The sequence below is a fragment of the Oryctolagus cuniculus genome, chromosome 15 (assembly GCF_051225735.1).
Source record: "Oryctolagus cuniculus isolate XC-2025 breed Fujian yellow rabbit chromosome 15, ASM5122573v1, whole genome shotgun sequence".
NCBI lineage: Eukaryota > Metazoa > Chordata > Mammalia > Lagomorpha > Leporidae > Oryctolagus > Oryctolagus cuniculus.
Genome location: NC_142881.1, coordinates 6474313 through 6497850, shown reverse-complemented (window position 1 = coordinate 6497850; position 23538 = coordinate 6474313). Strand labels below are relative to the sequence as shown.

Sequence of the window (23538 nt, the reverse complement as noted above, 5' to 3'; positions counted from 1 at the left end):
CATATGGGATGCTGGCATTGCAGATGGTGGCTTTACCCGCTGTACCACAGTACCAGCCCCCAAATTACTATTTCTAAACTTTGTTACTTCCAATGGGGAGGGGGAACCTATTGCATTATGCCAATGTGGTTTTTTTTTAATTTTTTAAAAAATTTATTTGGCAGAGTTGGACAGTGAGAGACAGAGAGAAAGGTCTTCCTTCTGTTGGATCACTCCCCAAATGGCCGCTACGGCCAGCGCTGCGCCAATCCGAAGCCAGGAACCAGGTGCTTCCTCCTGGTCTCCCATGCAGGGTCTGGGACCCAAGCACTTGGGCCATCCTCCACTGCCCTCCTGGGCCACAGCAAAGAGCTGGACTGGAAGCGGAACAGCCGGGATAGTACCTGGCGCCCATATGGGATGCCGGCACCGCTGGTGGAGGATTAACCAAGTGAGCCATGGCGCCCAGTCCCTATGCCAATGTGTTATACTAAGCAGTATCTCTTAGTAATTTATTTCCTAATTCAAGATGCTTTAAAAATACCTTGAGATTATTTTTAACTAGTGTGAGCATTTTATCCAACAAACATTTTTCCTGATTTATCTTAGGAAATACTTAAAATCAGTGATCTTACTTTTTTTTAATAAAAAAAGATTTACTTTATTTATTTGAAAGGCAGAGTTACAGAGAGAGAGGGAGAAACAGAGAAAGAAGATATCTTCCATCTGCTGGTTCACTCTCCAAATGGCCACAGTGGCCAGGAGCTTCTTCCAGGTCTCCCATGTGGGTGCAGAGGCCCAAGCACTTGGGCCATCTCCCACAGCCTTTCCAGGTATATTAGCAGGGAAGTGGATCGGAAGTGGAGCAGCTGGAACTTGAACTGGTGCCCATATGGGATTGCCAGCATTGCAGGTGGTGACTTAACCCATTATGCCACGACACCAGCTCCTGATCTTACTTTTTAAAAAAAAAACCACTGTGCTAAGTTGGAAGCTGTTCTTGCCAAGACTGTTTAGTGTCTGTATTGTACCATACTGCTTAATAAATAGAAATGCTGCCTTTACTGTTAATTGGTGTTAAAGTTAGCAGTGGAGGATGGCCCAAGTCCTTGGGCCCTGCACCCATATGGGAGACCAGGAGGAAGCACCTGGCTCCTGGCTTCGGATTGGCGCAGCGCTGGCCGTAGTGGCCATTTGGGGAGTGATCCAACAGAAAAAAAAAGACCTTTCTCTCTGTATCTCTCTCTCTCTCTCTCTGTCTAACTCTGCCTGTCAAAAAATAAAATAAAATAAAATAAAATAAAATAAAATAAAATAAAGTTAATAAAATAGAGACAGTTGTTTTTAGCATAGTTGTCTGTTGGGATGCCTGGCTTTGACACCAGACTCCTGCTCCTGACTTCCAGCTTTCTGCTAATGCAGGCCCTCAGAGTTGAGACAGTAGTGATGGTTTAAGTAACTGAACCCATATAGGAGACCTGGATTAAATTCCTGGTGATACAGCCTCTGTTGTTCTAGGCATTGGGAGTGAATCAGTGGATGAGAGCACTCTCTCGCTCGCTTGCTCTCTCTGTCTCTGCCCCTCCCATAAATAAATATAAATAAAGAACAGTTCATTCAATGAGAATGGGAATTTTTGTGATTGTTTTATGCTAGCTCCTCGCTAGCTTGTAGTGTTTTATGTTAGCGTATCTTATTGGAAATCATCTGGCTCAACTTTTGCTTCATTAATATTTCTTAATGGATGTTAGGAAGACTTGACTAACTATAAGAGATTCTGAAATCAGAATATCACCAGATTTTACTTATAGTGAAAATGGTTCCAGAGCTGTAGAGAATGGGAAAAGCCCAGCATCTGCCTGAAGAATGCAGCATAAAGGGAGATGCAGACCAGCACCAGCTGGAAGCACACCCCGTCTGCTCTGTTTTTAGAGTCAGGGGTTGTAGGCCCCGTGCCTTTGCTTGGTCGTGCTAGGTTACAGCTCTTCCATGCAGTGAACAGACTTTGATAGTTCTCTAAGCCCCACAGAAGCTGAGGCCAGCACTGATGGTGAGGTAAGTACCCAACCTTGTCAGTTTAGTTTAGAAAAGTGAAGGGAATAAACTAGTTTTCTTACATTGTTTTGGGCATTTAAGTGATGTTCCAGGGTCTGGGAAGCCCAGATAAATGTTTATAGTGAATGCTGTGGGTTTGTGCTTTTTGATGAAAAATAGAATTAAATGCTCTCTATCTTGATGCTTGTTTTAGGGGTCGTTGAAGGTGATTTAGCTGCCATAGAAGCATACAAGTCGTCAGGAGGCGACATTGCGCGCCAGCTCACTGCAGATGAAGTACGCTTGCTGAACCGGCCTTCTGCCTTCGATGTTGGCTATACCCTTGTGCACTTGGCTATACGCTTTCAGAGGCAGGATATGCTAGCAATATTGCTCACAGAGGTGAGTACGATGTTTTGGTTAAACGTTCTTTCATATTAAGGAAAAATATTCTTTAATTTTCATTTTTGATGTGATAAAAAACTATTTGATGTTTCACCCCATAGTGAATTTTTTTTTTTAAGATTTATTTATTTATTTGAAAGGCAGAGTTAAAAACAGAGGGAGAGATAGAGAGAGAGGGAGAGATCATCCATCTGCTAGTTCACTGCCCAGATGACCACAGTGCCTGGAGCTGGGCTGATCTGATGGCAGGAGCCAGAAGCCTCTTTTGGGTCTGCCACGTGGGTTTGGTAGCCCAAGCACTTGGGCCATCATCCACTGCCCTCCAGGCCATCAGCAGAGAGCTGGATCAGAAGTTGAGCAGCTGGGACTTGAACTGGTGCTCATAAGGGATGCTGGCCCAGCAGGCAGAAACTTAACCTGCTGAAGCCACAGTGCTGGCTCCATGTTTTCAATTCTTTCACCCCCCTCTTTAATCCTTAATTCTTAAGGGTATTTGCTTTTTAAACAAATCAGTGTGGTACATATTGAGTTGTCATATTTGATTGAAAAAAAAAAAAAAACCTGGGTTAAGTCATTCAGGTAACAGAAACTTTGTTGAGTACCTGCTCTCTGCCAGGCCTTGTGCCGAGAAGGGAGAGACTTGTGGAGACCCTGGCTCTTCTTTCCTGGAGTCTCTTGGAAACTAGAAAAATGACTGGGTGATTCTGTGTGACTCGCACCCGATGGGCTGCCAGTGCTGTGCATGTGCTTAGGAGAAGTTTCGAGGTGTCTTCTCACTGAAAACAGGTAGCATTGGGTTATGCTCTGAAAAGAGTAGTACCTACTGTGAGGTGTAGGTGGAGGAGAGAAGGGAGCTGAGGAAACCGTGCAGATGCCAGCGTTCATGGCCTTTGGGATGAATTTAGGGACTGGGGAGTGGCCGAGTGTGCATGGGATGTGATTGGGAACTGAGAGACTTGGAAAATTATTTCAAGAGCACCGACAGGTGTTAGGTGCAGGCAAAGGAATGACGAGCAGATTGATTGGCTGGGGTACGTTGGCGGGGGCAGCCCTGGTGAGGAGGGTGCTGCCGTGGTGCTGGTGTGAACTCTGCCAGCAGGGTCGTGGTCATGGAAATAACAAAACAGGGCTGGTTTGAGAGAGAGCGTGGAGATGTAGGCAGTTCTAAGAAGTGGAAAGATTGGATATGAGTAATAATGGTGAGATAGGAGACAAGTTAATTCTGAGGTTTTGGGCTTAGATAGCTAGTAGATTGCAGATTATTCAAGGATGCAACTCTGTTAATCCCAAGTCTTTTTTTTTTTTGTTTTTTTTTGATGATGATAAGAGAAACGATAAATGTGCAGAGAGGCAGATAAACTGGATTCACATTTTGTCAGTACAAGTCTCTGTATAAATGCATCTTTGTTCAAATTTGTCAGTATTTGGGAATCATTGTGTATAGTGCACTATGTGGGGGTTTAAAACTATGAAGGTTGGGTGAGTACATAATGGAAGTATTTAGCAATTGTGTTCAGTTTGGAAGGTTCCAGTGAAGCTGGGGCTGGGGTTGAGGAACGGCCTGATAGGCTCAGTGGAGGGGTCCTGATAGGAACAAAGGGCAGGCGCCCTGAGTATGGGGGAGAACTGTGTGGTTAGAGGGCTCAGAGTTCTGGAACATGGGCTAGAAAAGTAGCGGGGTCACTGTCGTGTGTAAGGTCTGTGTGTCGTGATGTCCAGTCATGCTGTGAATTGCAGCAGACTCTGTGGAGCTGTAGTTGCTGATGGTGACAGGCGTCATGGTAAGAAGGTGGCAGCTGTGAAGCAGGGCTGAAGGTTTTGGAGGATTCATAGGTTCCCCTCAGGCTGGTAGAGGACTATGCCAAGGCTTCGAGTGGGCATCTGTCACCAGACTTGTCAGTGCAGTCTGAGGACAGACAGTGGGGTGGTATGTGAGTGTGCTGTGTCACACATTGCCTGGAAACCCAGCAGTGTTCCCCGTGCTGCTGTGAGGGGCTGCGGTCCAGGAGTGCTGACTGACATGGTTGTAGTCAGGCTGTCAGCCAGGTTTGTAGTCACTGAAAAAGGCTCTGCTGGGACTAGAGGATCTGTCCCCAAACTTACTCGTGCGGTTCGTGGCTGGATCATTCGGGGCCGTGTTGTGTGGGCTTCTCCGCAGGTCTGCTCATGGTGTGGAAGCTGGTTTCACCAGAGCAAGTATGGCAGAAGGGAGAGCATGTGGGAAGTGACCTGAGCAAGTTAGAAGGCGGTGTGCCATCACTTTGGCCGTGTTATGTGGGACACGTAAGCCAGCCCTGCTCTAGTGTAGGAGAGGTGGGAGGGGTTGTTCTAGGTAAAGAACTAAATTGCTAATGAGATTTAGTAGAGAGACTGAAGTGGGGAGGCCGTGGGTCTGATCAGAGGGGACAAGTCTGTGGAGAGAACAGAGACAAGCTTTGGAATGGGAACCGGAGCACACTGCATTTGTGGGTATGTGTCTAGACAAGGGTTTTCACTGGGTTATATGGCATGGACCCTTTTAAAGTTCAGTGGAACCAACAGACTCCTCAAAATACTGTTTTTATTTGCATAAAATAAAAACAGATTGCAAAGGAAGTAGCTGCATTAAAATAGTTATCAAAATACTAAATCAAATTTGTGATGTATAAGAAGATATATTTTAATATAGACAAGGCATTCATAAAAATGAAGGATTTAAATAGAATTAAAACAAGTTCATATACTTTTCCCGAGTTCACAGAACTGCTGCCTTATGGAGATGGTTGAGAATCTTGAGGTTGAAGGTGCGAGGCAGGCTTCAGAGACAACATTGTACTTGAAGATGGTGACCGAAGGGCAGTGCTCAGAGGCCACATTTCTCTTGGAATACTTACAGTGCCCTCTCAGGGTTTTAGAAAAGGGCTTGAGGGCTAGCAGATTGGAAGAAGCTGTTTTTGAATTTCTTTCAATATCATTTAATGTTACTTGAGAAATAGTAAATATTCTGAAAATATTTAATGTTTGGTTTTCCATGTTTTGAGTATTGATTTAAGTTTGGGTGCATGGAATTAAGATGTAGTGAGAATATACTGGAATGCTGGCTAAATAAAGTCTAGTAGAACTGGATTTTCATGTAGGCGTTTTGAAAATAGGGAGTCAGGTGGCTACCTTGCTTATTCTGGGATTTGGAAACACTGTTTACTTGAAATTATTGCAGTTAAGTTGTAAAACTTCTTTGGGTGGCTTACTGGGAAGTTCTGCTCCATGTCCCACTCGATACTGGAAGGCTGCTCTTGGGAACGTCATCGAGGTTGGTGACAGCAGTGAACAGAGCAGGCTGGCTCACGCAGGGTTTGCACCAGTCTTTTCCTCATTCTCTGATACTCACCCTGATTTCAGAATTTCCTGTAGATTTCTTGAGCTCCACAAGTGGAGTGCAGCTGAAACGCAAGGGGAGTCTGTGTCATTTGTTCACAGCTCTGACAAGGGGGAGCAGGTTGTAGCTGGCTGTGGCTGTGCTTGCTTGTGGAGCTCACAGCCGCAGTGCTCAGCATCTCCCCGCCAGGCTGGACTTCCAGGGCTGGCCATCTGAGTCTGAACCTGGAGAAGCCAAGTGCTTATCACAGATTCCAAGTGGTGATAAGAAGTCCGGGTGGGGCAGATTGAAATGTCGGGCTTGCTTTATTTCAGGTCAGGGAAGGCATGGAGACTTGTGGGAGGACAGTGTTTGCCATTTTCTCAGCTGAAATTCCCAAGTTTTTGGTTTTGTTTTGTTTTTAAAAAGATTTATTTATTTATTTGAAGGGTAGAGGGACAGAGGGAGAGACAGACAATCTTCCATCTGCTGATTCACTCCCCCAGTGGCTGCAGTGGTTGGGGCTGAGCCATGCTGAAGCCAGGAGCCAGGAGCTTCTTCCAGGTCTGCCACTTGGGTGCAGGGGCCCAAGGACTTGGGCCATTTTTTTGCTGCTTTTCCAGGCACATTAGCAGGAAGCTAGATTGAAAGTGGAGCAGCGGGTTGCAAACTGGTACCCATATGGAATACCAGCGCCACAGGCAGTGGTCTTACTCAGTACGCCAGAGAATGCCACCACCACAGGCAGTGGTCTTACTCACTACGCCAGAGTGAAATTCCCAGTTTTTTAAGAATGTTATTGGATACATGATGTTTAGCTTATTTAAGTTTTCTGTCCTCTTTCCTCCTCTTGTGATATACTTTCTATGAATATACCCCATTTATATACATTTTTATTTGCATCTTTTAGAATTTTCTTGTAATAAATTCTTAAGTAGAATTGCTGAGTCAGAAGGTGAAACATTTTTAGGGTGTTTTCCTGAAAAGTTCTGATGCATGCTTCCACTGGTCAGGACTCATACTCAATACATTTTGAGATTTAAAAATAGCAGCCGTGGCCGGCGCCGCGGCTCACTAGGCTAATCCTCCGCCTAGCGGCGCCGGCACACCGGGTTCTAGTCCCGGTTGGGGCGCCGGATTCTGTCCCGGTTGCCCCTCTTCCAGGCCAGCCCTCTGCTGTGGCCAGGGAGTGCAGTGGAGGATGGCCCAGGTGCTTGGGCCCTGCACCCCATGGGAGACCAGGAAAAGCACCTGGCTCCTGGCTCCTGCCATCGGATCAGCGCGGTGTGCCGGCCGCAGCGCGCTGGCCGCGGCGGCCATTGGAGGGTGAACCAACGGCAAGGGAAGACCTTTCTCTCTGTGTCTCTCTCTCTCACTGTCCACTCTGCCTGTCAAAAAATAAAAATAAAAAAATAAAATAAAATAAAAATAAAAAAAATAAAAATAGCAGCCGTGTGATCCTGGGAAATTTGGCTCATTTATTTTAAATACTGTTGTTTTCTGATTCCGTTTATGATAAATGAGACGTAGAGGAATGTTTCTTTTGCGTTTAAGGTGTCTCAACAAGCAGCAAAGTGTATTCCAGCAATGGTGTGTCCTGAACTTACCGAGCAAATCCGGAGAGAAATCGCTGCCTCTCTTCATCAGAGAAAGGGAGATTTTGCTTGCTATTTCCTAACTGACCTTGTGACATTCACATTGCCAGCAGGTAACCCCCAAATTTTATGTGAAAATAAATTTCTGTTTCATTACAGTTAAATTTTTATGTGTGGGTGGATAATGTGTGTGTGTGTGTGTTTTAAGCTTTATTTGTTTATTTGAAAGGCAGAGTTACAGAGAGGCAGAGGCAGAGAGAGAGAGGTGGAGGTCTTCCATCTGCTGGTTCACTCCCCAGATGGCCTCAGTGGCCAGAGCTGCTCCTGTCTGAAGGTGGGAGCTGGGGACTTCTGCTGGGTCTCCCGTGCAGGTGTAGGGGCCCACGGACTCGACTTTATCCTGTAAGTGACCAGCCAGTACAAAGGATATTACAGGCAAGTGCTTAGCTCTCTAGGAATAAGGCAGTGACTGAGAGTAACCGATTGCCTTGTATTTTTGTGTTTTAAACATTTTCTAGTTGTTTAACAGGTAGAAAGAGAGGTAGAAAGAGAAGTAGACCCAGAGTTAGTTCCCATCTGTTGGCTGGCTGCCCACATGCATGGGAGCTGAGAGTCCAATCCAAGTCTCCCACTACTTGAATCATCGATGACCTGCCGCTTCCCAGGTCAGCCTTGGCAAGAAGCTGGAATTAGCTGGAGCTGGGAATCAGACCCCGATATGGGACTTGGGTGTCTTAATTGCTAGACCAAATGCCCACCTCTGAAACTTTTTTTTTCTCTTTTTTTTTTTCTCTGAAATTCTTTTACCCATTTATTTTCCTTATGGCTTTATTTTAGAATAACATTTTTTAAAGGACTCTTATTTTTTATGTTCTCTCTCTTTTCCTACTTAATTTTTTAAAAAGATTTATTTATTTACTTGAGTTACATAGAGAAGGAGAGGCAGAGAGAGAGAGAGAGAGAAAGAGGTCTTCCATCTGCTGGTTCACTCCCCAATTGGCCGTAACGGCTGGAGCTGCTCTGATCCGAAGCCAGGAGCTTCTTCTGGGTCTCCCACATGGGTGCAGGGGCTCAAGGACTTGGGCCATCTTCTGCTGCTTTCCCAGGCCATAGCAGAGAGCTACGTATAGCAGAGATCAGAAGTGGATCAGTCGGGACTCGAACCAGCATCCATATGGTAGCCAGCACTGAAGGCGCTGGCCTTACCCATTAAGCCACAGCAACAGCCCTCTACCTTATTATTTTGAAATTAGATAGCTGTTGGCTACCTGGGACAGAACATGAATTTTTGATGGGTAGAGTCACGTTGTTTGAAGTAAAAGTAATATGCATTCTTTTGAATGTGTCATTTCTTTTGCCTTCATATTTATTTCTAGTATATTTGTGAAGCAACTTACGTATTTCAGTTACGTGCAGCTGAAAATGTCCTCCAGGATGCCTTTTCTCAGTTGGCGTTCAGTAAATACACCAAACATCACGTTTCTAAAGTAAAGCTTCCTTCTGTGATCTAACTGTGTTGAACTTTACACTGAGGTATAAATAGAGGCTTTTACACATTATAGGTGATACTAACTCATCCTTCTAAGATCTGAGCAAACTTCATTTGAAATGTTTTCTTTAAGTTTACCCCAAGTGATAAGACTTTTATTTTTATTTATTTAGGTTTAAAGATTTATTTATTTATTTGAAAGTTAGAGTCACACAGAGAGAGACGGAGAGGCAGAGAGAGAGGTATTCTATCCGCTGGTTCACTCCCCAATTGGCCACAATGCCTGGAGCTGTGCCGATCCAAGCCAGGAACCAGGAGCTTCCACTGGGTCTCCCACATGGGTGCAGAGGCCCAAGGACTTGGGCCATCCTCTACTGCTTTCCATAATAGAGAGCTGGATTGGAAGTGGAGCAGCCAGGACCTGAACTGGCCCCCATATGGCATGCTGGCATCTACAGATGGTGCCTTTGCTACGCCACAGTGCCAGCCCCATGACTTTTATTTTGAACCGTGGGCAATGTGTCTTAGCCCAGGCTACTTTATTAGTGACCGGAATAGAGCTTAAAGAATTTGAGGAAGGTGACAGAAAGACTCTGTGCTGGAATACATGGTTCACTAGTTTTTATAAGAAGATTCTAAAGATAGCAGATATGAACAAAGCTTTCTAGTGTGAGGTAAGAATAAATAAAAATTTGTATGTAAGAGTGGGTCCAGATGCTACTCTTTATATTATTTTGAAATAAAGTTTTCTTGACAGTGCAATATAAAAAGAACTGCTTTCCATTTTGTAAACCTGCACACATTACATAGGTGCTTTTTAAAAAAAGTTGCCTGAGAACCTTTAGTGGGAAGGGAGTTATTTTAAAGGAAGTTGTTAAGAGATGCTGCCATCAAGTTATTAAATTACAAACATAAGCTCTCTTAAGTCTGCTGTTTCTTTGTAGATATTGAAGACTTGCCCCCAACAGTCCAAGAAAAACTATTTGATGAGGTGCTTGACAGAGATGTTCAAAAAGGTAAGCATGGAAATCAGGGAGTGTGAGTCCCCGTTTATCACTGAAGCTTCTGCTGTGTTTTGTAAAGTTCACAGAGCAGTTAGTGTGTGGTCAACTCTGTTCTTACTTTAAATTAAACATATAAAGACCTTAAGAGCAGCGTCGTAGTATACTGTCGGAAATGCTCATTCGTAGCTCTTAGCTGTGCTTGTGTGCAAATAAAGGTATGAAACTAAAAGCTTGGTTTTCTGCTGATTCTAGAGGGAGTGCATTTCTGTATTTAACATTTTAGAAAATAATCTAAGAATTTGAAGATTGAGTAAACTATTCCAGAGCCACAAGATGTTTCAGTTGCTGAAAAGTCTATATTTCAGTTGATCAGATTTATTTAGGTGTTTCAGTTATATGTGAGCGTTTTTACACCTAGAAAATAGTTTCTTTCCTGCTACTGAATATTCCTTACTGAACACTGGTATGCAAATACATGCTATTTAAATTCCTCATACAGAGTTAGAAGAAGAATCTCCAATTATAAACTGGTCTCTGGAACTGGCCACGCGTTTGGACAGCCGGCTGTATGCACTTTGGAACCGCACTGCAGGAGACTGCTTGCTGGACTCAGTCCTCCAGGCTACCTGGGGCATCTATGACAAGGACTCGGTGCTTCGCAAAGCCCTGCACGACAGCCTGCACGACTGTTCACATTGGTGAGCTGCCGCCCTCCCCAGCTCAGCCCAGGACGCACTCGTTGGTTATTTCCTTGTGGTGGTGGGATATTGTTTGTTTCAGTTACATTTTTAGTAGCAGATTTTTCTTTTTTTGACAGGCAGAGTTAGACAGTGAGAGAGACAGAGAGAAAGGTCTTCCTTCTGTTGGTTCACCCCCCAAATGACCGCTAAGGCCGGCACTGCGCCCATTCAAACCAGGAGCCAGGCACTCCCTCCTGGTCTCCCATGTGGGTGCAGGGCCCAAGCACTCGGCCATCCTCCACTGCCCTCCCAGGCCACAGCAGAGAGCTGGACTGGAAGAGGAGCAACCGGGACCAGAACCCGGGGTGCTGGCGCCACAGGCGGAGGATTAGCCTAGTGAGCTGCGGCGCCGGCAGTAGAAGATTTTTTAAAAAGGTTTTGAAAAAATAAAGTATGGTTTGAACATTAGATTCTTTGAGCATCTCAGTAGTTTCATAGCTTTTCCTGAGCTTTAGAATAGAAATATTTGAAGCTTTCAGTTGGGAACAAGGTCTTATTTTTAAAGATTTATTTATTCATTCATTCATTCATTCATTTATTTTTTCCAAAGTATTGTTGTGAGGCAACACTGGTTTCCTTGGGTGAGTTCATTCATTCCCATGGACTTTTTTTTTTTTTTTAAGATTTATTTTATCTATTTGAAAGAGTTACAGAGAGAGGTGGAGACACAGAGAGGGGGGCAGGGGGGGCTTCCATCCACTGGTTCACTCCCCAGATGGCCACAGTGGCCAGAGCTGTGCCGTCTGAAGCCAGGAGCTTCTTCCGGCTCTCCCCCACGGGTGCAGGGGCCCAAGAACTTGGGCCATCTTCTGCTATCCCAGGCCATAGCAGAGAGCTGGATCGGAAGATGAACAGTTGGGACTAGAACCGATGCCCATATGGGATGCCGGTGCTTCAGGCCAGGGCTTTAACATGCTGCGCCACAGTGCTGGCCCCAAGATTGATTGATTGATTTGAAAGTCAGAGTTGGGCGGGCGGGTGGTGGTACAGTAGGTTAATGCTCCAATTGCGGCACCAGCATCCCATATGGGCACTGGTTCTAGTCCCGGTTGCTCCTCTTCCAGGCCAGCTCTCTGCTGTGGCCTGAGAAAGCAGTGGAGGGATGGCTCTAGTGCTTGGGCCCTGCACCCTCATGGGAGACCGGGAGAAAGCACCTGGCTCCTGGCTTCGGATCGGCGCAGCTCTGGCTGTTGTGGCCATTTGGGAGGTGAACCAATGGAAAAAGGAAGACCTTTCTGTCTGTCTCTCTCTCACTGTCTGTAACTCTGCCTGTCAAATAAATAAATAAAATCTTTAAAGAAAAAAAAAAAAGAGATCTTCCACCCACTGATTCACTCCCCAATCAGCTGTATTGGCTGGAGCCGTGCCAATCTGAAGCCAGGAAACAGGAACTTCTTCCAGGTCTCCCATGCTGGTTCAGGGGCCCAAGGATTTGGGCCATCTTCTACTTTTCCAGGCCACAGCAGCGAGGTGGATCAGAAGTGGAACAGCCGGGACTTGAACTGGTGCCCGTATGGGATGTTGGCACTGCAGGTGGCGGCTTCACCTGCTACACCACAGTGCTGACCCAGACAATATTTTTATTCAGTGGAAACCATATATTTGAACAATTCAAATACAACATTTCAGGTTATCCTTAAGTATTGATATGCTCTTTGCTTATAATTTTAACTACTTATGACTTCATATTTTTTGTTCAACTTTAAGGGGTGCTCTTCTGACAATATATTCCAAAGTTTTTTTTTTTTTTTTTTTTTTTAAAGAGATGTATTTATTTGAAAGAGTTAGAGAGAGGGAGAGAGAGAGATCTTCCACCTGCTGGTTCACTCCTCAGATGGCTGCAATGGCCAGGGCTGAGCCAGGCCGAAGCCAGGAGCTTCATCCAGGTCTCCCATGTGGGTGGCAGAGGTCTAAAACTTAGGCCATCTCCCCTGCTTATCCCTGGCCATTAGCAGGGAGCTGGATAGGAAGTAGAGCAGCCAGGACATGAGCTGGTGCCCAGTATGAGAATCTCAGTATTGTGGGCAGTGACTTACTTGCTTACACCACGTCACTGGCCCTCCAAATGTTGTTTTTTTCTTTCTGAGTGTGGGATTCTCTCGGATAACTTACTTTGCAATTTTCAAACTCACAGACGGGTTTAAAAAAATAACAAGACAGCCTTGCAGCAGATCCCAGTGTCTTGTCCATTCAGTTGGCCAATTAACATTGTAGCATACCTGCTGCATTTCTATAGCCTGAACACTCTCCTGTGCCAGTTAGTTTTAGACATCATGATGCTTTCTTTACCTTTCAGTGTTTCAGTACGTGCCTTTCTAGAACAGGTATTCTGCACCCTGCCACACCCAGATCGCCACACCTAAGAAAATCAGCACTGACAGAGCTGCCCAGCATCCAGCCCGTGTTCATGTTTTCCAGCTGTCTCAAAATGTGATGCATATTACCTGGATCCACTCCAGTTTTGTCTTCAGCTATGAGTTCTCCCATTGAGATGTCAGTCATTGTGTGTGTGAAACTTTGGTCTTCGTATCTTTTTGACTTCTGGTATTACATTGGTTCTGTGAATATGTCTGTCATGAGGCTCAAAGATGCTAGATTAAATTGCCCATTGTTGGAAGTTAGTAAGTAGCAGAAGTCACTTTTCTTTCTTTCTTTCTTTCTTTTTTTTTAAAGATTTATTTCTTGGAAAGATAGAGGGAGAGAAAGAAAAAGATCTTCCATGTGCTGGTTCACTCCCCAGTTGGTTGCAGTGGCTGGGACTGGACTGGGCCAGGCTGAAGTCAGGAGCCTGGAACTCCATCCGGATCTCCTACGTGGGATGGCAAGGGCCCAGATACTGGGGTCGTCACCTGCTTTCCTAGGCACATTAGCAAGGAGCTGGATCGGAAGTGGAGCAGCTGGCACTCAAACTGGCCCCATATCAGATGCCGGCATCGCAGGTGGTGGCTTAACCTGCTGCACCACAACACTTGCCCCTCGCCATTTAAAAATTCATACTATTTTTCTACTTCATTATCAAATGTGCCTTTTCTTTTTGTGTATCTAGTTGAATGCTTTACAAATAATGTTAATGACCCTATTCCAAAGAAGTGTTTTTGTTGTTGTTGTTGTTGTTTTATTTATTTTTGACAGGCAGACTGGACAGTGAGAGAGACAGACAGAGAGAAAGGTCTTCCTTTGCCGTTGGTTCACCCTCCAATGGCCGCCGTGGCTGGCGCGCCGCGCGCGGCGCACCGCGCTGATCCGATGGCAGGAGCCAGGTACTTATCCCAGTCTCCCATGGGGTGCAGGGCCCAAGCACCTGGGCCATCCTCCACTGCACTCCTGGGCCACAGCAGAGAGCTGGCCTGGAAGAGGGGCAACCGGGACAGAATCCGGCGCCCCGACCGGGACTAGAACCCTGTGTGCCGGCGCCGCTAGGTGGAGGATTAGCCTAGTGAGCCACGGCGCCGGCCTCCAAAGAAGTTTATTACCCTTGTGTCCTCGTGTCTTTGAGCACTTGAGTGGTTGTGAATGTAGTCAGTATTTTGGAGTTACATGAAATCCATACACATATCTTAACTCTAGGAGACAGGAATTTTGTTTTGTTTCCTTGTGGAAGATACAGAACCTCTAGGCTAGCTCAGTAAGTGGTCACCATTGAATAGATGTGTCCTCCAGAACTTGGAAATGAGACTGGTGTCATTACTGCTCTGACATGCGTGGTGCGGGCTCAGTAAGTGCCCGCTGAAGTGGCATGCTCTCTAGGATCTGGAAGTGAGACCGCTTCTTCACTGTCTTAACGCCATCGAGTAAGAATTGAGGTCATTTGAAAAAAATAAAAGCTCCCTGACTGGGAAGCCTGATTGGAGATCAGCCAGATGGCTTTATCATTTAGTCTTTGTCAAGGATAGAGGGCTTTGTGCCTTTTAGTGCAGAGAGCAGAGCTGAAATGATCTAGTAATAGAGCAAGAACAAGAGCATTGTGAAGTGGCTCGTTGGGCCAGGTAGACTGATGTAAGCAGATGTTCAGTGTAACCCTCTGGGTGACATTGTGTGCCCACAAACCCAACATCCTCATGATGCCTATGCCCAGAGCAGGGAAGGGGTCTGGTTTTTGTAGTGGTGATTTCATGGTCCTGGTTTCATTGTAGTTTCACAAGTCTGCCTGGTAAGTTTGCTTACTGTGACTGTCCTGTGCAATGCATGTGTACTTCGGTGGTGCTGAAGTCTGGCGTCTTAGCTCGAAAGTCATGCCTGGACTTGGTAAACCAGCCACTTGGCAGCCAGGTAGGCTTCTGGTGGCTGCCTCCTGACCTAGTTGTGAGGCTGAGTATACACTGTAAATTCCAGCAGGCGATGGTTTTTTAAACACACATTGTGGCTAGAGTGTCTTTGGGGCTTATGCTCCCCGTAGTTCCTCAGAGCTGGCAGTAGGTTGTCTGGGTTGGGATTGCCAGTGGTATTCATGCGGCTGGAACACTGAGGTGCTGGTGAGGCATTTTAGGTCCCCAAAGTCTAGCACAGAGGTAGAAGAAGAGCACTGTTACCTGAGGTAGGAAATGGACCGGAGAGGGAGTGTGGCTGTCTCCCTGAGAAGGAACTGTCTGCTTGTTCATAGCCACTGGTTGGTGGTGTTGCAGTAGAACTTGTAGTAAAGTACTCCCAGTTCCAAAAGGGTGCTTCAAGGGTGGGGACAAAAGCTGGCATATGGACGGCTGTCCCAACACAGTGTGCCTAGGCAGCACCTGCTCTGGTCCTGGCCATCAAACATCCTCCTGATGTTCATAGTACAGGTGTGGGAGGCTGTGTTGATCGCTGGGACCGCAGAGAGACTTTGCTAGTGTCTTGGGGGTGGGGTGACAATGAAGGTTATCCAACAGAATTCAGTGGTGCTGATTCAGAGGTTTGGGGTGGAGGGTAGAATGAGCCGGGTGAACAGCCTGGGGTCCTGTCCTAGGCCAGGAGTGGAGGAGTCATCACATCCTTCAGGCTGCTCTTTGCTGGGGTGCCCTTTCATGTAGTGCAGCCACCTGGGAAGACATGTTATGCCACGTAAAAAGCCTAGTAAGAAACTCGAACCAGCACCCATATGGGGTGGGCGCTGCTCCACGCGCAGCCCCTGTGTTACAGTTTTTAGTATACCTTGCTACAAATGCTATTTGGAAGTAGTTCTAATTCGTACTTAACTGTACCTGCTACAAATACACGGAGCCACCTGGGTAGATTTGATTACAGTGAAAATATTAAAAAGCAAGATTGAAAATGTCTCTTCTGGATCCTAAATATAAATGGAATCATAAAATATGGTCTTTTGTGTCTGAATTCTTTTACTCTGCACAGAGTGTTAACGCTTCATCCATGTTTCCTATTTTGCTCCTTTATGTCCCCAGATGCTATTCCCCTGACGGGCCACGTTTTTGTTCACGAGTTGATGGATATTGGCTAGTTCCCATTTTTCAGTTAACACTCCTCAGACCATTCACAAACAAGTCTGTGTGACGCAGTTTTGGTTTCTCATTTGTTAGATACCTAGAAGTGGGACTGTCGGGTCGTGGCAGTTTTGGTTTGTGTTTCCCTAGTTACTGATCATATTGAGCACCTTTTCATGTGCTTGTTCATCATTCATGTATCTTTGGTGAAATATCTTTATGTCATCTTTCATTTTTAAAGGAGTTGTGTCAGTTAGTGAGTTGCCAGGTGTTCTTGATGTATCCGCTTGCTCACTGAATGTATGATCTATACCAATTTTCCTCTGTGACTGGCTTTTCACTTTTCATTAAGAGTAGCTTTTAAAGGTACATTAAAGTATGAAAGTATGTAAACATTTTTTTTTTGCTTGTGCTTTTCTAGCCTAACGTTTACTCCAATGTTTTCTTCCATGATTTTACTATCTTTTATTAGAATTTTTAAAAATTTAGGTCTGTGATCCATTTAAAGCTAATTTTTTGTTTGAGGTTTTAGGTGTAAAGGTTTTAATTCATCTTTTTGCATGTGGATGTCCAGTTGTCCCAGTACCATTTATTGACAAAACACTTTCAGAGCTGGCACTGTAGCATAGTGGGTAAAGCCCCCGCCTGCAGTGCCAGCATCCCATATGGATACCGGTTCAAGTTCTGGCTGCTCCACTTCTGATCCAGCTCTCTGCTATGGCCTGGGAAAGTAGAAGATGGCCCAAGATGGCCCCTGCACCTACGTGGGAGACCCGTAAGAAGCTCCTGGCTCCTGGCTTCGGATCGGCCTAATTCAGGGCCGTTGCGGCCATCTGGGGAATGAATCAGCAGGCAAAAGACCTCTCTGTCTCTCTCTCTCTCTCTCTCTGCCTCTGCCTTTCTGTAACTCTGACTTTCAAGTAGAATAAATAAATCTTTAAAAAAAAGGGACACTTTCCCCCTCATTCTCTTGCCTTGACACTTCTATCAAAAATTAGTTGACCATAATAGTCAGAGTTTCTGGACTCTTCTGCGTTTTCGTGTAGCATTTGATTGTCTGCTGCCAGATCTGGTTTTCTTGTCTGTTCTTCACGAGTCTGGTAGCTGCCGAGTTTAGGTCCTGGTCTGATGGGTGGGGGTGGTTATTTGAACATGATTATTATTTAAAACTGTGTTTTACCGAACTCTCTTATTCACAACTTTTCTTGGAGTGTTTTTTTAAGTGCAGTTATTTAATTTCTGGCTAACTTAGCTGTGTCATTCATAAAATGACTTCACAGACGAACCAAGAATTTGTTAACTGTGTATACATCTTTCAGTTTGTACACAGTTTCTAAGTTTGATAACATTTGTCCTTGAGCATTTCAAAACAATGTATTTCATTATTGGTGCTAAGAAATTCAAATATATTTGTTTTTTAGCTGTTGTAAAAGATGAATATCCACTTTGTATTTCTAAAGCACTTGGCATTCTGCTTTTAAAAATACCCTCAGTAACCTGGAGTATGGGGAAGTATTTTTTAATCAGCTGAGAGGTCTACTTTTAGAAAACGTAAAATACGTTCATTTGTTTTCCGTGGAAGCTTCATTAATTCACTGAGAGAGATCCTGTGACACTGACATGCTAAGCTTTCCTGTGCAGGGACTTTCAGAATCAGATTGTCCGCATGGGTGACAGGGTCCCAGCTACTTGAGCCCTCTCGCTGGTTCCCAGGGTGCGCATTAGCAGGAATCTGGAGTCAGAGGCTGGAGTTGGGCATTGAACAGCGGGGATTCCAGCATGGCACTCCAGTGTCTTACCTGCTTAGTAAATGCTCTTAATTTGAATAATATATTCAGATTCATTCAGGTGAAGTTAGTAAAATCTCTTCTCACTCGAACTGCTTAAAGATTACATTAAAAAATTATCGGCACGTTTAAAGTGTTGTTTATAGAGGGCTTTTTAAACATTTTTTAGGTTTTACACACGCTGGAAAGATTGGGAGTCGTGGTATTCTCAGAGCTTCGGTTTACACTTTTCCTTGAGAGAAGAACAGTGGCAAGAAGACTGGGCATTTATACTCTCTCTCGCTAGTCAGGTAAGGCGCCTCACGCCTTGTTGTTCTGTGAGCAAAGCAAGCCACCTGCCTCGGCGCTTCCACGCTTGCCTGAACCGTGTTGGGAGCAGTGTGGTCAGAGACTAGTGCTTGTCTTGGCCGCAGCTGATGTGGGTGCTCGTCGTGTGACACTCTTCATTGAAAAGGTCCTCAGTGGTGAGGGAGAGTAGTGTGTACTCCTCCCGTGTGGAAGTTGTACTTGGATGACTTGAACACTTCCAGTCTGAGACTGTTCTCTGTTCCTCTTGGCACAGGGGGCTTATGGCTCTTGCCAGCTTACAGATTAGCCCCTGTCCCGTGTCTGATGATGGAGACTTAGCCAAGATCATGAGACAGAAGTAGGCACTTGCATGCTGGGGATGAGCTGTCATGCCCTGAGGACAGAGTGGGCAGTCTTCAGAATGTGCCCCCAGCGGTGAGGCCGCATCCATGTCACAGAGGCAAAGGTGCAGTCCGGCTCACTCTGAACCAGTCACCATTGACAAGGATGATTTCCAGTTAATGTGGGGATGAACTTTTGTGATTATAAACGAAGCCTGCCTGTAATAAAACTGGGTGGAGTTGTCCCCCTTACACTCGTGTTCAGAGGTATGCCCAACAGACCTCTCCTTTGTTTCCAGAAAGCACCAAAGTTCACGTGAGCCCTGAGAAGGAAGCATCTTCTGTCAGTGAGCCACTTGGGCAGGGTTCGCAGTGGCCGACTGTTTTGAGACGTGAACCTCGTTGCCCTGTGTATTGGTGTTGGCCTTCACCAGTTCTAGGATGTTGCCATTTCCGTGTGTGAGGAACAGAGCTTTTGTCTCTGCAGTTCAGGCTCTCCTAAAGTGCTGCAGACTAGTAAGATGAAGCAGGTAGAACTTCTTAGGTAACTTAATCAGAACGTGAGGACACAGAGCATCCTTTGCTGTCTGCAGGTGATTCCTGAGACTGAGGGGCAAGGCTGGGCAGTGAGGGTATACGGGGACATTTACCTCCATCGAGTTAACAGTGAATGATAGCCTTGTGTGCACGTGGAACTTCTGTTCCAGTTTTATTGGACTTACAGTTAAAGGAGCTTTAACTTGACATTTTCTTAAAAACAGATTTAGATATACTAAAAGTATATTTGAATATATTGAATATGATGAAGATTGTTGATTGTTACAAAACATTTCTCAGGAATGGTAAAAGACCTTTTTCTTTGCTCTGTGCAGCCTGGAGCGAGTTTGGAGCAGACACACATTTTTGTGCTCGCACATATTCTTAGACGACCAATCATAGTTTACGGAGTAAAATACTACAAGAGTTTCCGGGGAGAGACTTTAGGCTATACTCGATTTCAAGGTAAGTGGCCATCTGGACACTGCGGAGGTCTCTGGTCTGAGTACAGAGTGGTCTGCAGCTGCGCCCTCCACTGGTGGGCGGATCAGAGTGGTTCTGGGTGGTCCGGACTGGGGACACAGAGGGAGAGCACTGTTGACACCTGCAACCACTTGGTTTTCTTTCCTCTTTCTAGGGGTGTATTTGCCTTTGTTGTGGGAACAGAGTTTTTGTTGGAAAAGTCCGATTGCTCTGGGGTATACTAGGGGCCACTTCTCTGCTTTGGTTGCCATGGAGAATGATGGCTATGGCAACCGAGGTGCTGGTGCTAACTTGAATACTGATGATGACGTCACCATCACGTTTTTGCCGCTGGTTGACAGTGAGCGGAAGCTACTCCACGTGCACTTTCTTTCTGCTCAGGAGGTGAGTGGCGTGTCCCTACCGAGAAGGTAGCCTGTGGTGTCCTCCGGGTGGTTTGATCAGCACTACCAGCTACCTCGCTGTATGTAGCGGTAGTCATTCCCACCGGCTGTAACTGGGGGGTCAGACGTTGATGTTTATCATTCAAAACTGCCATGTGGAAACAGCGGGAAACTAAACCTCAGGCCCTGTCCTCAACTGCTAAGGAAGAAAAACAGGGAAACCTGGAGGACTGGGGACTTAAAGACGGACGGTGGTAAGGGCTAGGGCGTCCTCAGAAGTGAGTCTTACTAACGAATCTGGGGACGTAACGCCTAGGAATTGCAGGGCCATTGTGGCTTGCGAGGGGGTGGGCAACAGCGCAGGAGGGTAGTGGGAAGGAAATGAGGCCACAGCTTTGCTTGTACTCTGGGGAGTTGGGACTACAAAGGCCAGTTTGCCAGAGGAGGAACCCTGGCTTCTGGGCTGACTTAGATACCTGGGCAGTGGCAGAAGCCCCAGGGAGAGCTATACAGTTAAAGGGTAGTAGGAGGGTGGTACAGACTAGGCATAAGTGTACAAAAGAATACTCTCAGAAAGCCCATATTCTTATAAAGTTATTGGTCTTTTATTTAGTATACTATAACCATCAGAAAACACATAATCATGACATTGAGAGGGAAAAAAAATCCGTAACTTGTGTAACTCCAGCCATCCGTGATTCACTGGGTGAACTTACCTTGTCGTGTGTTTGAAGCTGTGACTTCTCGGGCGTTTTCTTCGCCAGGAAGGGTCAGCTTATTAGAACATTTGCTTTTTGCTCAGAGAGCAAACAGAGGACCTTCTTAGCAATTTCCTTACCCTCCAGCTTTCAGTGAGAAGGTTCCCACTGAAGTCTCTTTAATACAAAACTGGTGAAAGGTTGAGCCGAGGCAGGGAGTTTGGCTGTCCTAGTTTTCACGTCCTGGGAAGCCTGACTGTTTTCCTTCCTTCTCTCTCCTCCAAAAGCTAGGGAACGAGGAACAGCAGGAGAAGCTGCTCAGGGAGTGGCTGGACTGCTGCGTGACCGAGGGGGGGGTTCTGGTCGCCATGCAGAAAAGCTCGCGGAGGCGGAATCACCCCCTGGTCACCCAGATGGTGGAGAAGTGGCTGGACCGCTACCGACAGATCCGCCCTTGCACGTCCCTTTCTGATGGAGAGGAAGACGAAGAGGATGAAGATGAGTGAAAAGACCAAGGCACTGGATCTGCGCTGACCGAGTGAGTGTGGTGCCGCGGCAGAGCGCGCTGAGCGGACAGTCCTGGCAGCACCTGCCTGGAAGGCTTCTCTGCTCCACACGCAGGAGGAGGCAGCTGCTGCAGGAGGCGGACTGTGGTCGGACTACAGTTTGTAAAAAAACTAATTTTATTAAGACAGAACACTTTTCCTTTCAAATTGTAAATCTGTCTGTAAATGTAACGCATGTGGTTGTGTAAGAAATAGTGCACTAGGAAAAGCTGTACCAGCATCTCCTGTTCTTGAGCAGATCCTGCCAGCACGGGCACCCCGACAGCACGCGGCAGGAGGCCGCTCCCGAGAGCCGCAGTGGAACCTTAGGTCATTCACACCACGCCTCTGAGATTGGGAAACTTTTTGTACAAATTACCCACAGCAAAACACAAAAATAAACAAGTGTTTATTTGATTAGTTCCTGTTGTGCCCAATCAAATCAAATCTCTAAGGAACAAACTGTAAGAGAAGCTGTTTTTCTTCCTTGTGTTGAGTGAGCTTCACAGACATCATTTCTTTGTTCTGAAGAGGGTTTTGGTTTCTATTACTATTATTTTGTCTTAAAGGTTTTGGATACTCCCCTTTTCAGTAGGTATTTACTTATTTGGAAAAGTTACCTAGAATGAGGGTTTTTATTCCAGACGCTGGGCAGTGGAACCCTTCTATACTTGTTCCCTGAACGGGAAGGGAGCAGGCCCACTGGTCACCTAATTGTGCACAATGTGTTCACTCCACCACCTCTGTTCTCCCAGCGTGCCGTGCAGAGGCTGTTGACTTCCTGTGTGTTCCATCCCCCTCTGCCCCAAGTGCATCCGGTTGGGAAGGCATGCCTTTGCTTAGGCTGATCAGTTCAGTGCAGAATAAAGATTTGAAAAAAATGCACTAAGGTGGTAAATGCATTGTATGATGAATTTCTGTGCAGTACGAGAATTTTTGCATGTTGGTTCATTGTGGCCATCCTTATTTAAGGTTAAAACTATACTCTTAGGTAGAAGAAAACTCATAAAAAGTATTATTTGACCACTTCAGGTATACATTCAGTACTGGGTAAAAATGTCACTTATCTCAGGAACACAAGACTAGTGTCCTGATAAGCACTTTGTGGACTTGTTGATGTGGCAAGGAACTGCCCCCACCTCCAGCCCATTTTTCCTTCCCTTGATCAAAAGGCTGTGAAAGCCTTTAGATAGCATTGAATGTGCAGCCTCAGCCTCGATGCTGGCATAGTAAATGGAAAGGTACCCATGAGCTGTCGTTTCTTCCGTGCGTTCTATCCTCCCCCAACCAACACTCAATAAAAGGTATTCCCAGGACAGAAAGGATCATTTTTAGTGCATGCAAAAACTGGCAGGAAAAAAACTATTTTTACAGTATGATTCCATGTAAATGAATTTTGATATAATGGTAAATGTTAACTTTTCTTATAAATGAACTCCATATGGTTTGCTTTCATTTTGAGGAGTAGTTTTTAGAAGGCTCTCATCTCCATTAGCGGGCAGAACTGCTGTTCCAAGTGCCAGCTAAGCAAAGTCTGCCCTCCCAATTGAAGCCAAAGAGGTGGAGGGAACAGCATTTGGTCATGGGGCCCTGCGCTGAGCTGGCGTTGCCACAGGCTCACTATTCAGCTTCCACCTGTGTGTCGTGGTCTGCTGAGTGTTCCCCTGAGCGCCCTCTTTATTTATTTATTTATGATCAGCGAGTGACCCCGACCACGTAGTTTGATGGGTATAGCATTCTTCCCTGTGGGAAAGAATTACATAGATGGTTCCATTTCTTCGGCTCCAGACAGATAAGGGGCTTTAAGTGGCTTTCACAGCAGACTGGCTGTTCGAAGGCTACATTAAGCTCTTGAACCGTGGAACCATGAAACAGCCATAATTATTGTCCCCAAATAGTCTCCAAGTCCCTTTATTACACGGCTCGGTGGCAGATGTGAATGTCTTTTGATTGACTCTGGAGGATAATATCCGAATTGTATGGACTTAACCTTATGGTTATTTTTCTAGGGTGAAAACAATGTGGTATTTTCTGTTGTGACCTGTTTTCTTCTTCCTTGGAGTCAATTTGTATATACAGTCATTTCCAAAGGACTGTTTCAACAACTGAGATCTAATTAAAGCCCAGGTGCACCATGGACTTGAACCTGCCTGTTGATTCTTAGCTCATGTCCCAGACTCTCAAATTAAATGAAAGATGGCAGGGCACAGATGCTTGGGGATTTTTTTCATGGCCTGAGGGTTGGATCTGCGGGCTGGGCTAACAGGTCAGTGTGGGTGTCTGGCTGCCACTGTTCCCATGGCAGCACTGGGGTCGCAGTGAGGAGACCAGGACAGGCAGGTGGGTGGCACCATGGATTACAAGAGGCTCGGAGGGAGTTAATGCTTGAATTGGGAAACTGACTTCACACTTGCAGACGCCACTAATACAAAAAGGATTTAATGCTGTTTAAGGAAGAGCCCAGTTCTTAACTGACGAGAATGGC

At 45.7% G+C, this 23538-nt stretch overlaps 1 protein-coding gene across 5 annotated transcripts in view; it reads left to right on the top strand.

The window, feature by feature from the left end:
- Positions 1–23198, top strand: part of ZRANB1 (zinc finger RANBP2-type containing 1) — a 111724-nt gene extending 88526 nt beyond the window's left edge. For all 5 annotated transcript variants that reach the window (XM_070057090.2, XM_051833526.3, XM_089313840.1 and 2 more), the window contains 8 exons: positions 2228–2415; positions 7307–7460; positions 9781–9852; positions 10340–10538; positions 17948–18068; positions 19280–19409; positions 19582–19811; positions 20796–23198. In XM_070057090.2, coding sequence (XP_069913191.2) covers positions 2228–2415; positions 7307–7460; positions 9781–9852; positions 10340–10538; positions 17948–18068; positions 19280–19409; positions 19582–19811; positions 20796–21014 — 1313 coding nt within the window. In that variant the 3' untranslated portion in view covers positions 21015–23198. The remainder of the gene's footprint in view (positions 1–2227; positions 2416–7306; positions 7461–9780; positions 9853–10339; positions 10539–17947; positions 18069–19279; positions 19410–19581; positions 19812–20795) is intronic.
- The last annotated feature ends 340 nt before the right edge of the window (positions 23199–23538 follow it).